Source organism: Bufo bufo, chromosome 6 (assembly GCF_905171765.1).
Source record: "Bufo bufo chromosome 6, aBufBuf1.1, whole genome shotgun sequence".
NCBI lineage: Eukaryota > Metazoa > Chordata > Amphibia > Anura > Bufonidae > Bufo > Bufo bufo.
Window position 1 is genome coordinate 13264444 of NC_053394.1, and position 26728 is coordinate 13291171.

General features: G+C 55.1%; 1 protein-coding gene across 1 annotated transcript in view; it reads right to left on the reverse strand.

The window, feature by feature from the left end:
* The window catches only part of SMC3 (structural maintenance of chromosomes 3), a 66894-nt gene that overhangs the window by 19615 nt on the left and 20551 nt on the right, over positions 1-26728 (reverse strand). Inside the window, exon 15 of the mRNA XM_040434998.1 lies at positions 16572-16671. Within this exon, the coding sequence (XP_040290932.1) occupies positions 16572-16671 (100 nt within the window). The remainder of the gene's footprint in view (positions 1-16571; positions 16672-26728) is intronic.

Below are 26728 nucleotides of genomic sequence, written 5' to 3' on the forward strand. Positions count from 1 at the left end.
AAATCTCTTTCTCGCTCTTTCCTTGGGGGACACAGAAGACCTTGGGTATAGCTCATCTCCCTAGGAGGCGTGACACTAAGTGAAGACTGTTAAGCCCCTCCTCCCCAGCTATACCCTCAGCCTGGAGAGAGAGACTGCCAGTTGCGTGTCCAAGTAGTGAGAAAAGGCAAAGTCCAAAAAGTGGAACCAACAAGCCAACTACCCAAAGGGTAAAACAAACTCGGAAACAGTCAGAGAAGAACAAAGAATGGGTGGGTGCTGTGTCCCCCAAGGAAAGAGCGAGAAAGAGATTTTACTGGTAAGTTATACAAAAATCTCGTTTTCTCGCCCAGTTTCCTTGGGGGACACAGAAGACCTTGGGACGTTCAAAAGCAGTCCAAAGGGGGAGGGACCACAGCACCAAGGCGAAGCACCCGAAGGCAACAAAAAACCCGCCGCCTGCAGACCAGGCGGCCCAAGGCAGCATACGCCGAAGGCCGAGTATGCACCCTGTAGAACTCGGTAAGGTGTGCAAGGAAGACCAGTGACCACCTTACAAATGCATGGCCGAAGCCTAATGCCTCCGGCCCAGGAAAAACCGACAGCTCTGGCAAAATGAATGGTGACACCAAAAGCAGAACCCTGCCCTTGGTGCGACAACCACAGCAAGAGCCACACTGAGAAAGCGGAGGAAAGCCACCCTGGAGGCCCTCAACCCTTGCGCGGATCTCCTGGGAACACAAGAGACCGAACGTCGACAAGAGTCGGAGATCTCCAAGTAAAAAACTGCAAGGCCCAAACAAACGTCCAAATCGGTGAAGTGTCCATTCCCGGGGGTGGGAAGGGGAGGACGACTGCCTCAATGAAATGAAGGACAAACATCACCTTCAGAAGGAAGGAAGAGACGGAATGGAGAACAGCCCTGTCCTGGGGGAAGACAGAAGGCTCGGAACAAGAAGGGCCGCCACTCAGGCACCAGTCAGAGACACGATGGCTACAGAAACCCAACCGTACAGGACAGAAGGAGTACAGAGGACTTCTGTAACGACTCCAAGGAAAAATTGGAGCGCCAAGAGCCCAGTATGTGGTTCCCAGGACGGTAACGGAGGGCAGTACAAAGGAACCCAAGAGCCGCTCCATGGAAGAAGTTCCTGACAGGCCCAGAGGGTCGGGGAACGCTGAAAGAGGAAGGACAGGAACGACACTTGATACCTCAAGCAACGGAGTCCCAGCCCCAGGGCCGGGCTGGAGAAAGACAGAACCATGGAGAGAGAAAGGCAGAGTGGGGGAACGCCCAGCTTCCCACAGAACCCCAGGTAAAGTCCTAAGTCCTACCACAGATCCTGGACGAAAACTCGGCTAGAAGCGAACACTAGCGAGCTCACTAGAGTCGCCTGGGCAAGCGGGCGAAAAACCCAATGATCAGTAACACGGGCAGAACGGTCAGTAGAACTGGTCCCGTCGGCCCCGAACAATGTTGTCCCGTATCCACCCGGAGTGGGGGAGCAGACGGACAGGAACCGAAGGGTCCGCCCAGCAACCGCCCGATGCCAGGACAAGACAGGCTAAAGCCCAAGCCGATGTAGCCACCACAGGAAGACGGACTAAATGGTAGTCCTCCCAAGTTACCGAGAAGGTAAATCCATAGCAGAAACATTGCCTAGAATGGAAAAAACGCAATCTGCACCCAGCTAGAGGACAGAACGCGGTAGACCCGTTAGATAGGTACACAGCTAGTACAGTCAGTGTGGACAAGACACCAGAACCATCCACCTGAACAACCATGCTCTTCCCAGAGGGGAGGGCAGAGAAGGAACATCCTCTGAAGCGTGGCCGGAACAGAAGCCACATCGGAGAGATCCGTACCGAGTGGGAGCCAAACAGAACCGGCGAGAAAAGGCAGTCGAGACAGAGGCCGGGATAACACCCTCCAAAAGAAAGGAGGAGTGGGCATAGAGAAGCCATAGGACAGCTCAAAAGCAGGACCCCGCTACACTGAGACGCCCCGTTCAACGCTTCGCAGAAGGCGAATATCCTGAAGAACTCAAGGTGGATGTCCTCCGGACCTGGGTAAGCGAGCACCCAAGAGAAGTTGGGTGACCTTTCCCAAGAAGAGCGGCCCGAACCTGGTAGAAGGAAATAGTAGAAGGCGAGGGGACCGTAGTCCCACCAGAGCCAACATAGAATGCGAAGGGCGCTGCAGACAGCACTCTCGACCATGTGACCACTAGCGCAGGGAAACAATGCTGCGGGAAGACGAATGAGCACCGCCCAGCTCGGAGCAGTAGCGAGCAGGTAGAGGCCGTCTACTTATCTATAAGGCATTCATTTATTGTTTGTTGGACAACACCTTAGGCTTACACAGGTGGACAGAATGATCTCTTTAGAGAATAGTGCAAGGCTTGCTGCAAACACCGTCTCCCAAGAGAAAAAAATATGTCGCAGGAGGAAAGGAGGGATACGTACGAGTAGCCCCGTAAGCAGTGAGAAGGCCAACCCACCTACGGGACGAGAAGGTATACACGGCCCAACAACGCACAAAAACGTCCACTCACTGCCAAAATATCACTCAGCGAAGGCCAGCCAGAGTGCCACAGTATCTACCTGGCAAACTGCAGTCGGCAAGGGTGCAAAAGCCCGCCCCAAAAAAAAAAAAAAAGGGGGGAATGCCCAAGGCCGTACCTACGTCAGAGAAGTAGGGCATACCATACTTCGCCCCGAAGGGCGCCATGCACATAGCCACACAGTATCCAGCAGGAATGCAGGAGGTCCACCTAGTGAAAGGGGGGCATGCACAGGGCTATCCTAGCATTAAGTGAGTGTGCAACAACTCACCCAACACCGAAACTTCGTGAGAGTGTAACTACTCCCAATGAAGGGGAACATGTGCAAGTCCAATACGGCACATACAAGGACAGCCTTGGATCTCGTGAGCGTGCAAAATTCCGCCCATGGAATGAGGGATGGTCACGCACAAGGCCAGCACGGTATCCAATGGGAGCGCAAGCGTTCCACCCATGTTAGAGGGCCATGCTCAAGGCCAGCAACGTATCCGGTGAGAGTGTAGTATGCCGCCCAGAAAAGAGGGGGGGGGGGGGGGGTCATGCACACGGTCAGCATCGCATCCAGGGAGAGTGCGATCAGTCGGTGAGAATGTGTGCATGTCACCTGAAGGAGGCGTGCCCATGGCCGGCAGCGAATCCAGTGAGAGTGCGTACACCGCCCACGGAAGAGGGGTCATGCATATGGCCGGCAGCGGATCCAGTGAGAGTGCAAGCACCCCGCCATGTATGGGGTTCATGCACATGGCCAACAACGTACCGGCGAGAGAACATCACCGACCGAGGGAGTGTATGAATGCCGCCACAGGGAAAATCCAATGAGAGTGCATCATACCACCTATGGAAAGTGGTCATGCACATGGCTGGCAGTGAATCCAGTGAGAGTGCCAAATGCCGTCCACGGAAGGGAGTCATGCCTATGGGCGTCAGCGAAATCAGAGAGTGCAGCATTCCGCCTATGGAAGGGGGTCACGCACATGATCGGCAACGAATCCAGTGAGAGTGCAGCGTTCCACCAATGGAAAGGGATCGTGCACATGGCCAGCACCGTATCTGGTGAGAGTGCAGTATTCCGCCTAAGAAAAAAGGGGTCATGCACAGATCGCAACGAATCTAGTGAGAGTGTAGCGTTCCGCCTATGGAAGGAGGTCGTGCACACGGCCAGCACCGTATCCGGTGAAACTGCAGTAGTCCGCCAATGAAAGGGGGATCATGCACAAGGCCAAACCGTAGCCAGGGAGAGTACAGTATCCCGCCCAGGAGGGGGGTCCCGCACATGGCAGTACCATAACTAAAGAGGGTGACGAATGCTGCCTACAGAAAAGGCCGCATGCACTTGACCAGCGCCGTATCGTGAGAGAGGGCTAGAAGGGTAAAATGACCCTGGCAGCGCCGCAGCCGGGGAGTGCGACATGCCGCCTAGGGAAGGGGGGCATGTACTGACATGAGGCTGCAGCGTCCTGCGCAGCCCACAAGTTATATATATAAAAAAATTCTTTTTTTTTTTTTTTTTTTATATATATATATATATATATATATATATATAACAGAAAAGGGGAGCCACCTACAGGGGCACTGGGGGGTTCCATACAGGCCCATCTGAAGCCGGCCTGTACCCAAAGGGTTAAACAGGGATCCGGCCAGGAGGGCGGCGCTGCGATCCCCTGGGGGCAGCCATACAGGCCCATCTGAAGCCGGCCTGTACCGCGGCGCTGCGATCCCCTGGGGGCACCCATACATGTACCCAAAGGGTTAACAGGGATCCGGCCTGGTGGGCGGCGCTGCGATCCCCTGGGGGCGGGGGAACCTCCCGGCGGGAAGAATTCCCGCCTGGAGAAGTTCCAGCCCCCTCCAACAGAGGCCTAGTAATTGTAGGCCGTGAAGCCGGGGCCTAAATTATTAGCGGCGCCCGGCTGACCGGGGCCGCACAGTATTCAAGTACCGGCCGGGGAACGAAGCGGCGCATGCACATGCCGGCCGCGGGTGCCCACCCCGCGGGCCGGAAGAGGCGGGGACCCGGATAGAGCGCCGGGATCGCGGCCGTAAAGCCTGCGGTGCCCGGCCGACCGGAATGTTCCGACGGTCGGCCTGGGGCTGTTGAAGCATAGCGCTCATATTGCAGGCCGCGGGTGCCCACCCCGCTGCCCAGAAGCGAGGACCCTGCGCTCGGCAGCCATTTTACCCATGGAGCGGGCCCTGGCTTATAACAGCGCACCATGTGGCCAACAGCCACAACCACCTTGCCCTTGGGCCGGTGCCCGTGAGGGCAGAGGAGGGTCAGGAGCAGCAAGGCTCTGGCCCTGAAGCAGTAGCCGGTAAGAGGGAGGGGGACCCTGAGACCGGGTGCCTGTGAGGGTGGGACGCCTGCATAACCCCTCAGTCAGGGGCAGCTAGTTGCGGACCTCTGCAGCTCCCCAGGCATTCTTCTTGTAGGGAGAAGGGTGCCAATGACCTATGGAGGCCAGGAGAGAGGGAGCAGAATGTCGCCCTGCGGCAGCCCAGGGGCCAGCCTAGGTCTAGCAGGGACAGAAGGGTCCATAGGCCCAGTATAGGGTCAGGCACGCAGGAGACCGGGGGGGGGGACGGGGACGTTGGGCTGGAGCAGCCAATCTCTCACCATAGACGTCTTCACCCTCGGTCCGTTCCAGCAGGGTCGCCCCTTCAGCTACTGGCACCGTAGTGGCAGGACGCTGGAAGGGGGACTTGGCGTGCGGGCGACCCTTGCGCTGGCGGGATGTAGGGGAGCTGGGCTGCCCTGATCCACCTTGCCTTCTGTGGGGGAGGCAGCCGTGCGGGTGACCGGCACTGGCGCAGCTCAACCCCGGGAGAAACAGAGAGGTCTAGTGCGTCTCTGTTGTCCCTGATGATCTGGAACAAAAAGAAAAGAAAAAAGTAAAAATCTAAAATTTAAACAAGGAGAAACCAGCCCTGCAGAGCAGGGAGTGTCTTGCCTCCTTGGACACTAAGCAAAAACTGGCAGTCTCTCTCTCCAGGCTGAGGGTATAGCTGGGGAGGAGGGGCTTAACAGTCTTCACTTAGTGTCACGCCTCCTAGGGAGATGAGCTATACCCAAGGTCTTCTGTGTCCCCCAAGGAAACTGGGCGAGAAAGGGAGTTATGCACAAGCCTAGTATAGCATGCGATGGAACGCAAGCAGTCCGCCCCGAAAAGGGGGGAAATTGTATCTGGCAAACTGCAGTCGGCAAGAGTGCAAAGGCCGGTCCCAAAAGGGAGTGATGCCTAAGGCCGTACCTACTTCAGAGAAGCAGGACATACCCTATAATCCAGCAGGAACGCAGAAGGTCCACCTAGTGAAAGGGGAACATGCACAGGGGTATCCTAGCATTAAGTGAATGTGCAATAATACACCAACACTGAACTTAGCGAGAGTGCAACTACTCTGCCAATGAAGGGGGACATGTACAAGTCCAGCACAGCCATACAAGGACAGCCGTGAATCTCATGAGCGTGCCAAATTCTGCTCATGGGATGAGGGGTGGTCACGCACAAGGCCAGCACCGTATCCAATGGAAGCACAAGCATTCCACCCATATTAGAGGGCCATTCTCATGGGCAGCAATGTATCCGGTGAGAGTGTAGCATGCCGCCCAGAAAAAAAGGGGGGTAAAGCACATGGCCAGCATCTCATCCAGGGAGAGTGCGTGCACCCGCCATGCATGGGAGTCATACACATGGCCAGCAACGTACTGGCGAAAGACAAACACAGTCAGTAAGAATGTGTGCATGTCGCCTGAGGAAGGAAGGCACGCCCCTGGCTGGCAGCGAATCCAGCAAGAGTGCGTACACCGCCCACGGAAGAGGGTTCATGCATATGGCCGACAGCGGATCCAGCGAGAGTGCAAGCACCCTGCCATGTATGGGGTACATGCACATGGCCAGCAACGTACCTGCGAGGAAACAACCACAAACAGAGGGATGTATGTATGCTGCCTGAGGGAAGGAGGCATACCCAAGGCCGGCAGGAATCCAATGAGACTGTAGCATACCACCTATGAAATGGCCGGCAGCGAAACCAGTGAGAGTGCAGCATAGTAACATAGTACATAAGTGCATCATAGCACATCAGTGAGAGTGCAGCATTCCGCCTATGGAAGGGGGTCGTGCACATAGCCAGTACCGTATCCGGTGAGAGTGCAGTATTCCGCCTAAAAAGGGGGGTCATGCACATGATCGGCAACAGATCCAGTGAGAGTGCTGCGTTCCGCCCAGGAAGGGAGTCACACACACATGGCTGGCTCACGCACATGGCCGGCAGCGAATCCAGTGAGTGCTGCGTTCCGCCCATGGAAGGGGGTCACGCACATGGCCGGCAGCAAATCCAGAGAGAGTGCAGCGTTCCGCTTATGGAAGGGAGTCGTGCACATGGCCAGCACCGTATCCGGTGAAGGTGCAGTATTCCGCCTAAGAAGGGGGTCATGCACATGGCCAGCCGGCAGCCAGGGAGAGTGCAGTATCCCGCCTAGGAGGGGGGGGGGGATGCACATGGCAGGCACCATAACTGGAGAGAAGATGAATGCTGCCTACGGAAGGGCCGCATGCACTTGGCCAGCGCCGTATCCTGGAAGATGCAAGAAAACCGCCTAAAAGGGGAAATGCCCTAGCAGCGACGCAGGCTGGGAGCGCAACACCATGCCGCCTGTGGAAAGAGGTCATGCAGACATGCAGTACTACTGATGAGGCTGCAGCGTCCTGCGCAGTCCAATAGAAATCAGTGATCTATTATTATTTATTTTATTATTATAATCTTTTTTTTTTTTTTTTTTTTTTTTTTTTTTTTATATATTTAAAACACAGCCTCTCCAAGGCTAAAGGGGAGCCACCATATATGGGCACCTGAGAAAAAAAGGGGGGGCCAACTATACAGACCCATTTGGGAGCCGGCCTGAACCCAAAGGGTTAACAGGGATCCGGCCTGGAGGGCGGCGTGCGATCCCCTGGGGGCGGAGGAACCTCCAGGCGGGAAGAATTCGCGCCTGGAGAGGTTCCCGCCCCCTCCACCAGAGACCGGAATATAGTAGGCCGCGAAGCCGGGGGCTAAATTTGCGGCGCCCGGCCCGTTATACCGCCGGGACCTGAGGAAATGGCGCTTTAAACCAACCGCGGGAGCCCACCCCGCGGGCCGGTCGGAATTGCGGCCCAGCAGGCCGCGAAGCCTAGGACCAAATTTGCTGAGCCCCGGCGACCGGCACCGATGGTCGGACGGGGCCTGCTGGGGCATAGTCAAGCCCAATGCCGGCCGCGGGAGCCCACCCCGCCGGCCGGAAGAGACAGGGACCCAAAAAGGCGGTTTGCCGGCCGCGGGAGCCCACCCCGCCGGCCGGAAGAGACAGGGACCCGGAATGGCGGTTTGCCGGCCGCGGGAGCCCACCCCGCCGGCCGGAAGAGACAGGGACCCGGAATGGCGGTTTGCCGGCCGCGGGAGCCCACCCCGCCGGCCGGAAGAGACAGGGACCCGGGATGGCGGTTTGCCGGCCGGCTCGGCCGCACCGGAATATTAGTGCTGTCCGGAGGCGAGGCCTTACTCCACTGCAGCGTCCTGCACTCTCCGGTAAGGCCCAATGTGATCAGGCGAGATGGGGGGGGACCCAAAGACGGGGTGCCCGTGAGGAGAAGGCAGGCGACGGCTGACAGCCACTAGCTGCATGTACTATGAGGGCCAGGAAAAAAAGGGGGGGGGGGAGGCAGGGAGCAGATTGCCGCTCTGCGGCACCCCAGGAGCCAGCCTAGGTCCAGCAGGGGACTAGAGGCCCAGTATGGGGGGTCAGGCACGCAAGAGACCATTGGGTGGGGGACGTAGGGCTGGAGAAGCCACTCTCTTACCACAGCCGTCTTCACCCTCGGTCCATTCCAGCAGGGTCGCCCCTTCAGCTACTGGCACCGTAGTGGCAGGACGCTGGAAGAGGACCCTTGCGCTGGCGGGATGTGGGGGAGCGAGGCTGCCCTGATCCACCTTGCCTTCTGTGGGGGAGGCAGCAGTGCGGATGACCGGCACTGGCGCAGCTCAACCCCGGGAGAACAGAGAGGTCTAGTGCGACTCTGTTATCCCTGATGATCTGGAACAAAAAGAAATAAAAAAGTAAAAATCTAAAATTTAAACAAGGAGAAACCAGCCCTGCAGAGCAGGGAGTGTCTTGCCTCCTTGGACACTAAGCAAAAAACTGGCAGTCTCTCTCTCCAGGCTGAGGGTATAGCTGTGGAGGAGGGGCTTAACAGCTTTCACTTAGTGTCACGCCTCCTATGGAGATGAGCTATACCCAAGGTCTTCTGTGTCCCCCAAGGAAACTGGGCGAGAAAAGGAAATAATCCTCAAATATAAAACATTCCTACATCTCTGTTCCATTGAAGGAATAGCTTGCTTGCAGCAATACATACTAGATTTAGCCATTGGGACTGTAAGATTAAAACCACACATGCAGTTTTTATGAATGATACACAGTTAGGTCTCATGCACAAGACCGTATGTAATTTGCGGTTTGCAAATTGTCAATCTTCAAAATACAGATACAGTCCATGTTGCATCCTCATGTCCATTCCGGATGGAAGAGAATATGTCCGCAAATGCAATGGGTACAGCACACGGAGCCCCTATCCGTATTTTATGTATTTGATTTGCGGACTACAAAACTGATACGGTTGTGTGTATGAGGCCTTGAAGGTTACAAATGAAAAGATAAACAAAAAATATATATTATATATATATATATATATATATATATATATATATATATATATATATAAACACGAGATTTTTGTATAACTTACCAGTAAAATCTCTTTCTCGCTCTTTCCTTGGGGGACACAGAAGACCTTGGGGTATAGCTCATCTCCATAGGAGGCGTGACACTAAGTGAAGACTGTTAAGCCCCTCCTCCACAGCTATACCCTCAGCCTGGAGAGAGAGACTGCCAGTTGCGTGTCCAAGTAGTGAGAAAAGGCAAAGTCCAAAAATTGGAACCAACAAGCCAACTACCCAAAGGGTAAAACAAACTCGGAAACAGTCAGAGAAGAACAAAGAATGGGTGGGTGCTGTGTCCCCCAAGGAAAGAGCGAGAAAGAGATTTTACTGGTAAGTTATACAAAAATCTCGTTTTCTCGCCCAGTTTCCTTGGGGGACACAGAAGACCTTGGGACGTTCAAAAGCAGTCCAAAGGGGGAGGGACCACAGCACCAAGGCGAAGCACCCGAAGGCATCAAAAAACCGCTGCCTGCAGACCAGGCGGCCCAAAACAGCATACGCCGAAGCCCGAGTATGCACCCTGTAGAACTCGGTAAGGTGTGCAAGGAAGACCAGTGACCGCCTTGCACAAATGCATGGCCGAAGCCTAATGCCTCCGGCCCAGGAAAAAACCGACAACTCTGGCCAAATGAATGGTGACACCAAAAGCAGAACCCTGCCCTTGGTGCGGCAACCACAACAAGAGCCACTCTGAGAAAGCGGAGGAAAGCCACCCTGGAGGCCGTCAACCCTTTGCGCGGACCTCCTGGAAACACAAGAGACCGAACGTCGACAAGAGTCGGAGATCTCCAAGAAAAAACTGCAAGGCCCAAACAACGTCCAAATCGGTGAAGTGTCCGTTCCCTGGGGTGGGAAGGGGAGGACAACTGCCTCAATGAAATGAAAGACAAACACCACCTTCAGAAGGAAGGAAGAGACGGAATGGAGAACAGCCCTGTCCTGGGGGAAGACAGAAGGCTCGGAACAAGAAGGGCCGCCACTCAGGCACCCATCAGAGACACGATGGCTACAGAAACCCAACTGTACAGGACAGAAGGAGTAGAGGGAACTTCTGTAACGGCTCCAAGGAAAAATTGGAGCGCCAAGAGCCTAGTATGTAGTTCCCAGGACGGTACCGGGGGACAGTACAAAGGAACCCAAGAGCCGCTCCATGGGAGAAGTTCCTGACAGGCCCAGAGGGTCGGGGAACGCTGAAAGAGGAAGGACAGGAATGACACTTGATACTTCAAGCAACAGAGTCCCAGCCCCAGGTCCAGGCCGGACTGGAGAAAGACAGAACCATGGAGAAAGGCAGAGTGGGGGAACGCCCAGCTTCCCACAGAACCCCAGGTAAAGCCCTAAGTCCTACCACAGATCCTGGACGAAAAACTCTGCTAGAAGCGAACACTAGCGAGCCCACTAGAGTCGCCTGGGCAAGCGGGTGAAAACCCAATGATCAGGCGCAGACCAGTAACACGGGTAGAACAGTCGGTAGAACTGGTCCCGTCGGCCCCCGAGCAAGGTTGTCCCGTATCCCCCCAGAGTGGGGAAGCAGAAGGACAAACGGACAGGAACCGAAGGGTCCGCCCAGCAACCGCCAGGACAAGACAGGCTAAAGCCGAAGCCAATGTAGCCACCACAGGAAGACGGACTACAGTTCCGGTGTGGGAGATCTAAAGACAATCCTGACCAAATGGTAGTCCTCCCAAGTTACCGAGAAGGTGAATCCAAAGCAGAAACATTGCCTAGAATGGAAAAAACGCAATCTGCACCCAGCGGGAGGACAGAAAACGGTAGACCCGGTAACTAGGCACACAGCTAGTACAGCCAGTGTGGACAAGGGAGACTCAAAAGGAACACCATCCACATGAACAACCATGCTCTCCCCAGAGGGAAGGGCAGTGAAGGAACAGCCTCTGAAGCGTGTCCGGAACAGACGCCACATCGGAATGATCTGTACCGAGTGGGAGCCAAACAGAGCCGGCGAGAAAAGGCAGTCGAGACAGAGGCCGGTATAACACCCTCCAACCGAAAGGGGGAGTGGGCAACAGAGAGGCCATAGGACAGCTCAAAAGCAGAACACCGCTACACAGAGACGCCCGGTTCACCGCCTCGCAGAAGGCGAATACCCTGAAGAACCCAAGGTGGAGGTCCCCCGGACCTGTATAAGCGAGCACCCAAGAGAAGTTGGGTGACCTTCCCAAGAAGAGCGGCCCGAACCTGGTAGCAGATCAGACTGAAGCACCGAGGGCGCCAATCCGGAAAGAATCATACCACACTGCACCCGAAGGGGAGGAAATGGTATTAGGCGAGGGGACCGTAGTCCCGCCAGAGCCAACATAAAATGCGAAGGGCGCTGCAGACAGCGCTCTCGACCATGCGACCACTAGCACAGGGAAACAATGCCGCGGAAGGACAAATGGGCCAACGAAATGAATGAGTACCACCCAGCTCTGTGCAGTAGCGAACAGTAGAGCCCGTCTACTTAAATATAAGGTATTCATTTGTTGTTTATTGGACAACACCTTAGGCTTACACAGATGGACAGAATGATCTCCTTAGAGAATAGTGCAAGGCTTGCGGCAATCATCGTATCCCAAGAGAAAAAGTATGTCGCAGGAGGAAAGGAGGCATACGTACGAGTAGCCCCGTAAGCAGTGAGAAGGCCAACCCACCTACGGGACGAGAAGGAAACAACGCACAAGAACGTCCGCTCACTGCAAAAATATCACTCAGCGAAGAGGGCCAGCCACAGAGTGCCACAGTATCTACGGAAGTGCAAACTGAAAGGAGTTATGCACAAGACTAGTATGGTATGCGATGGAACGCAAACTGACCGCCCCTAAAAAGGGGGGAAATGTACCTGGCAAGCTGCAGTGGGCAAGAATGCAAAGGCCTGCCCCAAAAAGGGGGTGATGCCCAAGGCCGTACCTACGTCAGAGAAGTAGGGCATACCATACTTCGCCCAGAAAGGCACCATGCACATGGCCACACAGTATCCAGCAGGAACGCAGGAGGTCCACCTAGTGAAAAAGGGGGGCATGCACAGGGCTATCTTAGCATTAAGTGAGTGTGCAACAATTCACCCAACCCGAAATTTCGTGAGAGTGTAACTACTCCGCCAATGAAGGGGAACATGTGCAAGTCCAGTACAGCACATACAAGGACAGCCTTGAATCTTGTGAGCGTGCAAAATTCCACCCATGGAATGAGGGGTGGTCACGCACAAGGCCAGCACCGTATCCAATGGAAGCGCAAGCGTTCCACCCATGTTAGAGGCCATGCTCAAGGCCAGCACGTATCTGGTGAGAGTGTAGTATGCCGCCCAGAAAAGGAAGGGGGGGGGGGGTCATGCACATGGCCAGCATCGCATCCAGGGATAATGCGAGCAGTCGGTGAGAATGTGTGTATGCCACCGAAGGAGGCATGCCCATGGCCGGCAGCGAATCCAGTGAGAGTGCGTACACCGCCCACGGAAGAGGGGTCATGCATATGGCCGGCCGCGGATCCAGAGAGAGTGCAAGCACCCCGCTATGTATAGGGGTCATGCACATGGCCAACAATGTACCGGCGAGAGAACAACCACCGACCGAGGGAGTGTATGTATGCCGCCACCCGGGAAGGAGGCATGCCCAAGGCCGGCAGTGAATCCAATGAGAGTACATCATACCGCCTATGTAAGGTGGTCATGCACATGGCTGGCAGTGAATCCAGTGAGAGTGCCGAATGCCGTCCACAGAAGGGAGTCATGCCTATGGCAGGCAGCGAATCCAGTGAGAGTGCCGTGTTCCACCTATGGAAGGGGGTCGTGCACATGGCCAGCATTGTATCCGGAGAAACTGCAGTAGGCCGCCAATGAAAGGGGGATCATGCACAAGGCCAACCCGCAGTTAGGGAGAGTGCAGTATCCCGCCCAGGAGGGGGGTCCTGCACATGGCAGGCACCATAACTGGAGAGGGTGACGAATGTTGCCTACAGAAAAGGCATGCACTTGACCAGCGCCGTAGCGCGGAGAGGGCAAGAAACCGCCTAGAAGGGGAAAAAAAAAGACCCTGGCAGCGCCGCAGCCGGGGAGCGCGACACCATGCCGCCTATGGAAGGGGGGCATGTATACAGGCAGCACTCTGAGATGAGGCTGCAGCGTCCTGCGCAGCCCACAAGTCATATATATAATAAATAATTTTTTTTTTTTTTTTTTAACACAGCCTCACTGAGGCAGAAAAAAATAAAATAAAAGGGGGGCCACCTACAGGGCACAGATCCACCCATACAGGCCCATCGGAAGCCGGCCTGTACCCAAAGGGTTAACAGGGATCCGGCCTGGGGGGCGGCACTGCGATCCTCTGGGGGCGGGGGAACCTCCAGGCGGGAAGAATTCGCGCCTGGAGAAGTTCCAGCCCCCTCCAACAGAGGCCTGAATTTTGCGGCCTAGTAGGCCGTGAAGCTGGGGCCTAAATTTTTAGCGGCGCCCGGCTGACCGGGGCCGCACAGTATTTAAAGTATTGGCCGGTTAACGGAGCGGCACATACCGGCCGCGGGTGCCCACCCCGCGGGCCGGAAGAGCCGGGGCCTAAATTTTTAGCGGCGCCCGGATGACCGGGGCCGCACAGTACTTAAAGTACCAGCCGGGCCTACGGAGCGGCACATACCGGCCGCGGGTGCCCACCCCGCGAGCCGGGGACCCGGATAGAGCGGGATCGCGGCCTTGAAGTGGAACACAAGTTTTGCGGCGCCCGGCCGACCGGAATGTTCCGACGGTCGGCCGGGGCTGTTGAAGCGCTCATTTGCAGGCCGCGGTGCCCACCCAGCTGTCCGGAAGTGAGGACCCTGCAGCCGGCAGCCATTTCACCCCTGGAGCGGGCCCCTGCCTAGAACAGCGCTCCATATGGCCGGCAGCTACAACCACTTTCCCCTGGACCGGTGCCCGTGAGAGTAGGGAGGGTCAGTGGCAGCAAGGCGCGGGCCCTCTGGCCCTGAAGTAGTGGCCGGTAAGAGGGAGGGGGACCCTGAGACCGGGTCTGTGAGGGTGGGACGCCTGCATAACCCCTCCGTCAGGGGCAGCTAGTTGCGGACCTCCGCAGCTCCCTAGGCATTCTTCTTGTAGGGAGAAGGGTGCCAATGTCCTGGAGGCCAGGAGAGAGGGAGCAGAATGTCGCCCTGCAACAGCCCAGGAGCCAGCCTAGGTCTAGCAGGGACAGAAGGGTCCATAGGCCCAGTATAGGGTCAGGCACGCAGGAGACCGGGGGGGGGGGGGGGGGGGGGGGGGGGGGGACGTAGGGCTGGAGAAGCCTCTCTCTCACCATAGTCGTCTTCACCCTCGGTCCGTTCCAGCAGGGTCGCCCCTTCAGCTACTGGCACCGTAGTGGCAGGACGCTGGGAGAGGGACTTGGCGTGCGGGCGACCCTTGCGCTGGCGGGATGTAGGGGAGCGAGGCTGCCCTGATCCACCTTGCCTTCTGTGGGGGAGGCAGCAGTGCGGGTGACCGGCACTGGCGCAGCTCAACCCCGGGAGAACAGAGAGGTCTAGTGCGTCTCTGTTATCCCTGATGATCTGGAACAAAAAGAAAATAAAAAAGTAAAAATCTAAAATTGAAACAAGGAGAAAGCAGCCCTGCAGAGCAGGGAGTGTCTTGCCTCCTTGGACACTAAGCAAAAACTGGCAGTCTCTCTCTCCAGGCTGAGGGTATAGCTGTGGAGGAGGGGCTTAACAGTCTTCACTTAGTGTCACGCCTCCTATGGAGATGAGCTATACCCAAGGTCTTCTGTGTCCCCCAAGGAAACTGGGCGAGAAATTTGTATTTTCCTTCAAACCTTTTCTTTCTTTTGGCTCTTCTGTGAAATAAACATTAAAGGGGTTGTGCAGGTTCAGAGCTGAACCCGGACATGCCTCCATTTTCACATATCCCAGCGGACGATATGGCATCCGGCCAAACAGCCTCTTGAGTTAAAGGCAAAATCTCACGGTGGTGCACAAAATGCAAAACACAAGTCCATAAAGATGCGAATGTTGAAGAAATGAAGATGCGTCACTCACCAGATTGTGAAAATATGCAGGCTTTATTCCATGCTGCAAAGCAAACAGACAGGCAGGGGAGCGGAGCGAGCCATTCACAGAGGTTCGGCTGTGACGGCCGCTTCGCGCTGGACTAGCGCTTCGTCAGACCGCTATGACGTCTCTGCGCAGCAAACGTGCTATAAATAGGCGTCACCTCAGACCATCCCCATAGTGACGGCAGGACGCTCCAAATACAAACAGAGACCAGGTATGACCAAAAACAAGGAGAAGGATACATATACAATAGAGCAAAACGGCCGTCACCGCCGAACCTCTGTGAATGGCTCGCTCCGCTCCCCTGCCTGTCTGTTTGCTTTGCAGCATGGAATAAAGCCTGCATATTATTTTCGCAATCTGGTGAGTGCCGCATCTTCGTTTCTTCAACATTCGCATACTTCCATTTTCACCCAGGCAGCCCCGCTGACTTGAGCATTGGAGCAGTTCATGCTAAATCGCGCAGGGCAAAGGCATTTTCAAGAGTTCCGGAGACAAACCGTGCTCTCCATGGGGCTGCCAGGAAGCCCGGTGATGTCACCAGCATTGATGGGTGGGCTTTAGTGCTGCCCTAGCCACTAAAACAGCTGGGGCAGCACTAAAGCACACCAATCTGAGCCGGGGACATCACCAAACACACTGCCTAACAGGGCAAGGGAGCGCATCGGAGCATGTGTTATCATCCATCGGCGCTCGCACTACCCAATCATCGGGCACTGTAATACAGCCCTAACTATAAGACGCTGTAAACGTAGACAGATGGTCCAGATTTACCACAGCGGCTGATGCTGGATGATAAATCTTGTGCATCTTTACACCACCTATTTATTGGCTTAGTTTTACTCTAAAAATGCACCAAAATTCTGGCACATGACACTGCATTACAGAGGACCTTTCATCAGTTTTAACATAGGATAATTATGGTATTACCTTGTAGGGTGGCCCCCACTGATGCCATGGAGGTTTGTTTTTTTTCAAACCCGCCCTACAAGGTAATACCATAATTATCCTATGTTAAAACTGAGGAAATGTCCTCTTTAAAGTCACGCCCCCTTCCCGGCAAAGCCATGCCCCCTTGTCAAACAAGGCACAAAAGAGTTAAAGTGTCTAAAACACTTCATAAATGCAGTACATGTACACCAGTTTTTTGGGAGCAAACTGAGCCATAAAACAAACACATTTTCAATATTACATCTCAATACCGCAATGTGTCCTCCAGTCTGAGGGTAATGGATGAATTGCTCTCACCTTTCCGGTTGCAGCACGAAGAAGTTGCTGTTTCTTTTCCAGATCCTCTCGCTTCGCAGCGAGTGCCTGTTGCTCTGCATTCTCTTCTCGCCATAAGTAACTGAAAAAAAGGAAATAAAATGTTATCAAGCCTCAGACACCACAGTATAAGGCCTCTTGCACACAACCGTATGGCTTTCAGTATTTTGCGGTCTGCAAAAAAATACGGATGATGTCCGTGTGCATTCCGTTTTTTACGGAACGGAACAGCTGGCCCCTGATAGAACAGTACTATCTTTGTCCGTTATGCAGACAATAATAGGACATGTTATATCTTTGAACGGAACAAAAAAAAAAAAAAAAAAAAAAAAGGAAATACGGAACCTTACTTTTTTTTGCGGATCCATTAAAATGAATGGTTCCGTATAGGGAACGCAAGAAACGAAACGTAAACGTGGGAGGAAAAAATAAATAAAAATATATATATATATAAAAAATACGTTTGCGTGCAAGATAGTTTCAATAGCACCATATCAGACATTTTCAAATGATTTAATGTTGTCCACAAAAGCTTCTGGTTTCAGTTAAAAAGTCTTAGGGCATTTTTTTCTGCTGAATTTTGGCATTGACAGACGTCAATCCTGCCGGAAAGCCGCATCCTTTCTGACTCAAATTTATTTCAATGGGAGGCAGTATACTGAAGATTGCAGCCTTCCACTGAACTGAACGGCAGGCAGAAACCAGCATGACACCATGCGGCGGCCGGCGAAACTTCTGCAAAAAGGAGACTTTTGTATTACTTACCAGTAAAGTCTCTTTCTCGCTCTTCCTTGGGGGACACAGGAAACCATGGGTATAGCTCTGCTCCCTAGGAGGCGTGACACTAAGCGAAAGCTGTAAGCCCCTCCTCCATCAGCTATACCCTTCAGCCTGGAGAAGAGACTGCCAGTTGCGTGTCCAAGTAGTGAAAGATAACCACCAACCGGAAAAAGAACTGTCGAGCCCCAACGGGGGCAACCAAGCCGGAACCACAACTGTAACCCAATGAAGGGCGGGTGCTGTGTCCCCCAAGGAAGAGCGAGAAAGAGACTTTACTGGTAAGTAATACAAAAGTCTCCTTTTCTCGCCCATATTCCTTGGGGGACACAGGAAACCATGGGACGTTCCAGAGCAGTCCCAGAAGGGAGGGACCAGAACAAACTAGACCAACACCAGAGGCATCAATCAACTGCCGCCTGCAACACCAGACGGCCTAAAGCAGCGTCAGCCGACGCATGAGTATGCACCCTGTAGAACTTGGTGAAGGTGTGCAAGGAGGACCAAGTGGCCGCCTTGCAAATCTGCTCCGAAGAAGCCAGATTTCTCTGAGCCCAGGAAGCCCCGACCGCTCTAGTGGAGTGAGCGGTAACACCAAGGGGAGGAACCCTGCCCTTGGCGAGATAAGCCTCAGTAACAGCCATCTTGACAAAACGGGCGATAGCAACTTTGGATGCCGCCATCCCTCTGCGCGACCCTTCCGGGACCACAAAGAGCGAGTCAGTATGCCTGAAAGAGCTGGTTTCTTCCAGGTAAATCTTGAGCGCCCTGACAACGTCCAGGCGATGAAGCTTCCTCTCCCGCGGATGGGAAGGGGAAGGACACAAAGAGGGGAGAACGATGTCCTCGTTCAGATGAAAGGCGGAGACCACCTTAGGAAGGAAGGAAGGGACCGGACGAAGAACCACCTTGTCCTGGTGGAACACTAGGAAAGGTTCCAGACAGGAGAGTGCAGCCAATTCGGACACCCTCCGAAGAGAGGTGATGGCTACAAGGAAAATAACCTTGCAGGACAGAAGTCGCAAGGAAACCGTCCGCAGAGGCTCGAAAGGAGAAGCCTGGAGCGCTGAGAGAACCAGGTTCAGGTCCCAGGGCGGTACCGGAGGGCGATACGGGGGAACCGCGTGAGCCACGCCCTGAAGGAAGGTCTTGACAGGACCAAGGGGGGCCAGTGGGCGCTGAAACAAAATGGACAGCGCAGATACCTGACCCTTCAAAGAACTAAGGCCTAGACCTTGGGCCAGTCCGCTCTGCAGGAAGGACAAAACGGTGGGGAGAGAAAAGCGGAGCGGAGGAATCCCCAGATCGGCACAGAACCCCAAAAAGGTCCTTCAGGTCCTATAATAGATCCTAGAAGAGGACGGCTTACGGGCGCGGATCATGGTGCGGACGACGTCCGCAGAAAAACCCCTACGTGTCAGGACGGTGGTCTCAACAACCACGCCGTCAAACGTAGGGACCCTAAACGCGGGTGGAAGATCGGTCCCTGAGAGAGAAGATCTTCCCTGGCGGGCAGCGGCCAGGGCGCGTCTGCCAGGAGCAGCATGAGGTCGGCATACCAAGACCGGCGGGGCCAGTCCGGAGCGACCAGAATCACCGAGACGCCTTCCGCCGCGATCTTCCGAAGGACCTTGGGCAGGAGAGGGATGGGAGGGAATATGTATGGGCGCGCAAAGCCTCGCCAAGGAAGAACGAGGGCGTCGGCTCCGAAAGCTCCCGGATCCCTGGCCCTGGACAGATAGGCGGGGACCTTGTGATTGAATTTTGAGGCCATGAGGTCCACGTCCGGTATGCCCCAACGAAGGCAAATGGCCTCGAATACCTCCGGGTGAAGAGACCACTCGCCGGGGTCGACGGTGGTGCGACTGAGGAAGTCCGCCGCCCAACTGTCCACCCAAAATTGCAGATAGGGCCGGGACATGGGCTTCCGCCCAACGGAGAATGCTGGAGACCTCCCGCATCGCAGCAGCGCTGCGAGTGCCCCCCTGGTGGTTTATGTACGCCACAGCCGTGGCGTTGTCCGATTGTACACGAACTGGATGACCCTTCAGCAGATGAGTCCAGTGTCGTAGAGACAGAAGGGCCGCTCTCAGTTCCAGGACATTGATCGAGAGTTTGGACTCCGATGGAGACCAAATGCCCTGGACGGATCGGGGAGGAAACACGCCTCCCCAGCCCGAGAGACTGGCATCGGTTGTAACCACCAACCAGTTGAGTGGCAGAAAGGACCTGCCCAGAAGAGGGGACTGTAACCACCAGCGGAGAGATGACCGCACCGGAGGCGAAAGATGGAAGGGATGATCCAGAGACTGCGGTGATTTGTCCCAGGAGGAGAGGATCGCCCGTTGGAGAGGGCGGGAGTGAAACTGCGCAAATGGGATCGCCTCGAAGCAGGCAACCATCTGCCCCAATACCCGCATGCAGAAGCGGAAAGACGGTCGACGGTGGAGAAGGAGACCCCGAACCGCCCCACGGAGGGTCAGACGTTTTTCCGAGGGAAGACGTACCTCCGCAGCTCCCGTGTCTAAAAGCATTCCCAGGAAGACGAGTTGTCTGGAGGGGGGAAGGGAGGACTTGGGGAAGTTGATGACCCAACCGAACCTCGCCAGAGTCTCTAGAGTGAGATCCACGCTGGCAACCGCTTGAGAAAGGGACGGAGCCTTGATGAGGATATCGTCCAAGTACGGTAGCAGAAAAACACCCCTGGAACGGAGTAAGGCTAAAACCGGGGCCAGGACCTTGGTGAACACCCGGGGGGCTGTTGCCAGCCCAAAGGGAAGGGCGACAAATTGGAAGTGGAGGTCCCCCACGGCGAATCGAAGGAAGCGATGGTGACACCGGGCTACCGGAACATGGAGGTAGGCATCCTGTATATCGATGGAAGACATGAAATCTCCCTGCTCCAGGGAAGCCACCGCGGAGCGGAGGGACTCCATCCGAAACCGTCGAAGGAGGAGAAAACGGTTGAGCTTTTTGAGGTCCAAAATGGGCCGCACCGAACCTCCCTTCTTGGGAACTACAAAGAGGTTCGAGTAGAACCCTTGGAATCTTTCCTCTGGAGGAACGGGGGTAATCACCCCCCTGTCCAGTAAGGCTTGAACGGCCGCGGAGAACGCAGCCGCGCCTTTCGGGTCCCGCGGCGGGCGGGAGCGAAAGAACCGATCCGGAGGGAAGGATGCAAATTCGATTTTGTATCCGGAGGACACAATTTCGAGGGCCCAGGCGTCGGAGACGTGAGCCATCCAGACGTCCTTGAAAAGGAGGAGCCGGCCCCCCACCCGGGTGGGTGGGGGCGCGTCTTCAGGCAGAGGACTGTTTTGCTGCGGGTGTGCGGGCAGCCTGCGGCTTGCGCCAGGATGGCTGCGCCCGAAAAAACGGCTTCCTACGCTTGTCCTGGGGAGGAGCCGAAGCGGCAGCTGTGGTGGGAGCCCCAGAGGCCCTGCGGGAGGACCGAAAACGAGACGCACCAGGGCGTCCGCGGGGGGCGCCCCTGGCTTGGGGTTGAGGAAGATGGGTGCTTTTACCACCCGTGGCCTCTGAAATAAGTTCGTCTAAGCGGACCCCGAAAAGGCGGGAACCCGCAAACGGTAGCCCCGCCAAGGAACGTTTGGAGGCAGCGTCCGCTTTCCAGACCTTCAGCCAGAGCTCCCTCCTGACGGCAACTGCCAGGGCGGAGGAGCGTGCAATAAGGGCTCCCGCATCAAGGGAGGCCTCACAGACAAAATTCCCGGACCGAATAATAAGCTGGGCCAAGGAACGTAGGTCCTGGATGGGGACGTCTGAGTCCAACTCCTGTTCCAGCTGCGCACCCCAAGCAGAGATTGCTTTCCCTGCCCAAGCAGAGGCAAAAACCGGTCTGAGAGCAGAACCGGAGGCAGCAAAAATGCCCTTGGAAAGGGTCTCCATGCGACGGTCCTCCGCTGACTGAAGAGAGGACCCGTCGGGAACAGGGATGGCCGTGTTCTTTGACAGCCGAGCCACAGGGGGGTCCACCTTGGGTGGGGAAGACCAGGTGGCCACGACATCGGCTGGAAAAGGATAGCAAATGTCCAGCTTCTTTGGGTTGACAAAACGGGCGTCCGGGCGAGCCCAAGCCTTAGACACCACGGAGGAGAAATCAGAGTGGATTGGAAAGACTTTTGAGGCCTGCCTGGGTCTGATAAAGGAGACGCTAGCTGCGTCCGAGCTAGGGGGGTCATCCTGCACCTTAAAGGTGTCACGAATATCAGAGATGAGTTGGCCCATCGCTGAGGCTAGCTTGGACGGCAGGGCCGAGTCCATTTCCAAATCTGAAACCGCCAATTCACCTTCAGAGAGCGAATCCTTTGGAGAGGAGAGGCCCGTCTGGGTGCGCACGCGTGGCGGAGAGAGTGAGGCCTCAGAGGAGGAGGCTCGCTCTACTCTAATACGCTTCTGAGAGTGCCTAGCTCGGGAGGGGTCACTAGGAGAGGGTGAACCCGCTGCAGCGGCAGAAGCAGTGGACCCGGAGGGCGCGACAGTCAGAGTGGCGTCCTGCGGGGTAGGTGGCCTGTCTATTAGGCGGCCCACGACATGAGTGAGGCTTTCCACGGCCTGGGACAGGGATCTAGCCCAGTCAGGCGGGTCAGAGGAAGCAGGGAGCGACACAGCGGGCGACTGAGGCTGCGGTGGAGCTCGGCATGCAGTACAGTGCGGATCAGACTGCCCCCGGGGAAAGGGTTCCCTACAAGCAGTACAGGCATGGTACCATGGCTTGGCGGCTGCAGAAGGGTCTGACATGGTGGAGAGATGTTGCACTTAAAGTGAGAACCAAGCAACAGTACTGTGGCACGGAGGGGGTTAACAGTCCTACCAGACCCGGATGATACAAGCGGCAGCTGTAAGGGGAACAGACTGAGGAGGCTGTGGAGGAGAGGCAGCAGCACGGAGCTGAATGGCTTCAGGATCGCACGGCAGAGAGATGAACCCGGAAGTAGCGGAGCGCAGCGGCACGGAGCTGAATGTGTAAGGAAGCTCCGCCCCCCCTCTGCCGCGCTGAAGCCGAAGCAGAGCCGCGCGCGCGCGGCAAAATGATTTTAACCCCCAAGGATGTTGAAGTGCCGGCCATGAAATGGCGCCGTTCATGCCAAGAAAAACGGCTCCCGCCGCGCCTGGATGTAGCAGACGGCTTGCTTGTCTGCAGCCGTCCCCTGTAAGGCAGCGTTCTAGGACTTGCCCAGATAAACTGCCCTCCAACTAAGCCCGGTAACGTCCCGATATGGGGGGGGGGGGGGGGGGGTTGGGCGGTGAAGTGGAGGTCCCCTTGGACAATGTAGCAGTGGCCATGTTGGTAGCAGCGGTGGGAGGGAGGAAGGGGAGGCTGGAGCAGCCACTCTCACCATACGCTGTCTTCGCCCTCAGTCCATCCAGCTAGGGTTGTTGCGGGTATCGAAATTTCGATACCCAATCGATACTTTTGTGGATTTCCGTTTTTTCGATACTGGGCTGCGCTTCTGCGCAGTCTAGTATCTCTGAACATGAGCGCGCTGCTATCGGCGCGCTCATGTTCTCTCTCAGCAGCACGGGGAGAAGGAAGCTGTCCTCCCTCCCCCTGTGCTGCTGCCGCTGCCACCAATGAGAAGAGAGGGGCGGAGGAGGGGCGGCAATGAGAAGAGAGGGGGCGGAGGAGGGGCGGCAATGAGAAGAGAGGGGCGGAGGAGGGGCGGGCGCACTGCGCCACCAATGATAGGATTACTATCGGAGCGATGGGAGGAGACATCAGCTTCACTAGTGGGCGTTCCTTTTCCCTGCGCTGCGATTGGACAGCGCTACAGCCAGGGAGAAGGAACGCCCACTAGTGAAGCTGATGTCTCCTCCCATCGCTCCGATAGTAATCAGCAGCATGTGGAGCAGGAGAGGAGACAGTAATGGGGCACTGCGGGCGAACGGAGCGGCGCCCAGGACTAAATGGTGAGTGCTGAGACATCGCTGGGCGCCGCTCTGTGTGGCCTAATAGTGAAAGTCTGGACTCATATACAGTAGTCAGTCTTTAACACATACAGGAGGCGGGTGCCGGCAGCAGAATCGCATTGCCGGCACCCTGCCCCTGACAGGGAGCTGCGATCAGCGGCAGTTAACTGCCGCTGATCTGCTAGTACCCGCCTCCTGTATAAAGGGGTAAAATCATTGGTGGTGCAGTGTGCCCCCCCCCCCCTCAATCCCCCCATCCCATTAAAATCATTGGTGGCACAGTGCGCCGGCCCCTCTCAACCCTCCAGTATTAAAATCATTGGTGGCAGTGGCCACAGGGACCTCTCCACTCCCCCTCATTGGTGGTGCAGTGGCAGCTTCTGATCGGAGCCCCAGCTGTGTAAGCCTGGGGCTCCGATCGGTTACCATGGCAGCCAGGAAGCCCTGGTTGCCATGGTAACATCCCTGATGCTGTGTGCACAAAGCACAGAGCAGCAGGGACAGTGTGGAGTCCTATTCACCCTGATAGAGATCTATCAGGGTGAATAGGAAAAGGGATGAAAGATCCCAGGTTCTAGCCCCTAAGGGGGGAAATAGTTATTAAATAAAAAGTGAAAAAAAACAAACACTAAAATATGAAGTATAAATCACCCCCCTTTTCCCAATTTCACATATAAAATATATAAATAAACATATTACATCGCCACGTCAGAAAAGTCCAAACTATTAAAATATAAAAAAAAAATCTAGGTGGTGAATGCCGGAACAGAAAAAATAAAATAAAAACTGCGCGATTCGCCATTTTTAAAAATGAGGAATGCACGTGGCTTTTTTTGTTTATTTTTTTCGCGTGGTATCGAATGGTATCGAGTATCGCAATACTTTTTCATGGTATCGAAACCGAATCAAAAATTTGGTATCGCAACAACTCTACATCCAGCGGGGGTCGCCCCTTCAGCTCCTGGCACCGCAGTGGCAGGAAGCCGGGGGAGGGACTTGGCGTGCGGGCGACCCTGAGCTGGCGGGACGCAGGGGAGCGAGGCTGCCCTGGTCCACCTTGTCTTCTGTGGGGGAGGCGGCAGTGCGGAATTACCGGCACTGGCGCAACTCAACCCCGGGAGAAACAGAGGGGTCTAATGCGCCTCTGTTGTCCCTGTAGGTAGAAAAAAACCGAATTAAAAAACAACAAATAACGTAAAAATAAAAAATCATAGGAAAACAACCCTGCATAAGCAGGGGGTGTCTTGCCTCCTTGGACACTAAGCAAAAACTGGCAGTCTCTTCTCCAGGCTGAAGGGTATAGCTGATGGAGGAGGGGCTTACAGCTTTCGCTTAGTGTCACGCCTCCTAGGGAGCAGAGCTATACCCATGGTTTCCTGTGTCCCCCAAGGAATATGGGCGAGAAAATGTGCGCGCCATAATTCCACAGAGAAGACGCTGGGTAAACGTTAGTTTATAGTGACTGTGCACAACAGAGAATAAGACAACACAGGAGATCAACTTCTTTTATATGGGTAGATTTGTGTCCTGTAATGAGCCCCGATCAAATATAGCAAGGCAATCGACACTCGTTAAGAACGTTTGCTGTGACAAAAACCTATTGTCACGGCTGAGGATGGGGGAAACCCTCAGCCGTGCGATGCCAGGAGATGGTAGGTCTCTACTTGGCCAGGACCACAGAATTAGGGAGCAGGTCACCTCCTAGCGCATCCCTAATCTGACCCCGACTCCTAGCTGCATGAGCCGACCTTGATGGTAGGAGGGCTCATGCTCCGGAACCTTGGATCCCTACTAACCCTCCGCAGATCCCTGAGCTAGGAGCTGGGTAGACAGCCCGTTCCTCCTGGACGCGGAGAAACAGGAGTCTAAAGTGGCCAAGCTGCAAGGAGATGGGGTACATAAACAGACCTATGGATATGGCAGGAGAACAACTCTAGTTCAAACCTACCTGCCACAGCCTTGCTGACTGGATCCCGTGCACACAAGCTGATGTCCAGACCATACATAATTGGACACAGCAAAGACACATACACACACAGGAACCCAGATCCATAGCTGCATTAAACATGAAAGGAAAGAAACATCAACTTAACATCACATATAACATTTGCTATGACCACAAGGGTGGCCCTCACTGGCAGATGGTATTAGGTAGGAGGATGACTCCAGCAGACCATGGCTGAAGTACCCCTCTGACTACTGCTCTCAGCAGAGGCTATATAGGCCCAAGTAGCCACACCCACGCAGACACACCCAGTGCTCACAGTCTAGGAAGGGAATTAACCCTTCTCAACCCAGGGAAGGGAAGACCGCAACTTAAAGGGGAAGTGTACTCATAACATAAATCCTGTGCACACCAAACAAACACAAGGCACACCTAATAGACAGGTTGCCATGCAATGACAGCGAGCAGCCTAGCAACCAGCTCCAGCTGCTCGACTGCCACATACCTAATGTTGCCAGCGGCAACCACAGGTGAGGCAACATACTTCAGCCCTCACCTGTGACTGACAACAACCCCAGACCACAGGCAACTGCATGCGGTTCAGGAGTCACGGCCATACCATGGTCGTGACACCTATCCTCCAACTACTGCATAAGGCAGGGGTACTCAACTGGCGGACTGTGGTCCAAATCCAGACCGCGGTTGCCAGCTGTCCAGACCCCTGCAGTGGCGTGCTAAGTGGGGGGCGGTACGCCCCTGGTGCCACAGTCCAGAAGCAATGAGGGCTTCCATCAATACATATGGAAGCGCTCATTGCTGGAGCGGAGGGAGCTGATGTCCTGTCACTCACCGCTCAGCTCCCCGCGCTCCTCCCCTTCTTCAGGCCGGCGGCGCTCTGAATGGTGAAGCAGGAAGACTTTCTCCGTGCTCCACCATTCAGCCTGCAGGCACAGATCGCGCTGCAGCCCAGTAATCTGCATAGCCTCCGCCCACACAGTGCTGCAGAGTGATCTGTGTCGGCAGGGGAGAGGGAGGACTGTGAGCTTCAGGAACGGGACAAGGCGAGTAGTTACAGTGTTTTTTTGTTTTCTGTTTTGTTTTTAACACAGAGGGGGCCCAATGGACATTGCAAAGGTGAAGGGGGCACAATGGGCATTTCTACTCTGGGGGGGCATAATGAGCATTTTTACTATGGAGGGGGAACAATGGGCATTTTTACTCTGAAAGGGGCACAATGGGCAGAGGGCATTACTACTATGGAGGAGGCACAATGGGCATTATTACTTTGAAGGGGGTACAACGGGCATTACTATTATTAAGGGGCATTATTATTGGGGATTTTTACTATGAAGGGGGCACAATGGGGATTATTACTATGAAGGTGGCACAATTGGGATTATTACTGTGAAGGGGGCATTACAACTGTAAAGGGGCACAGAGAGGGCATTACTACTGTGAGGGGGCACGTAGGGTATTCATACTCTGTCAG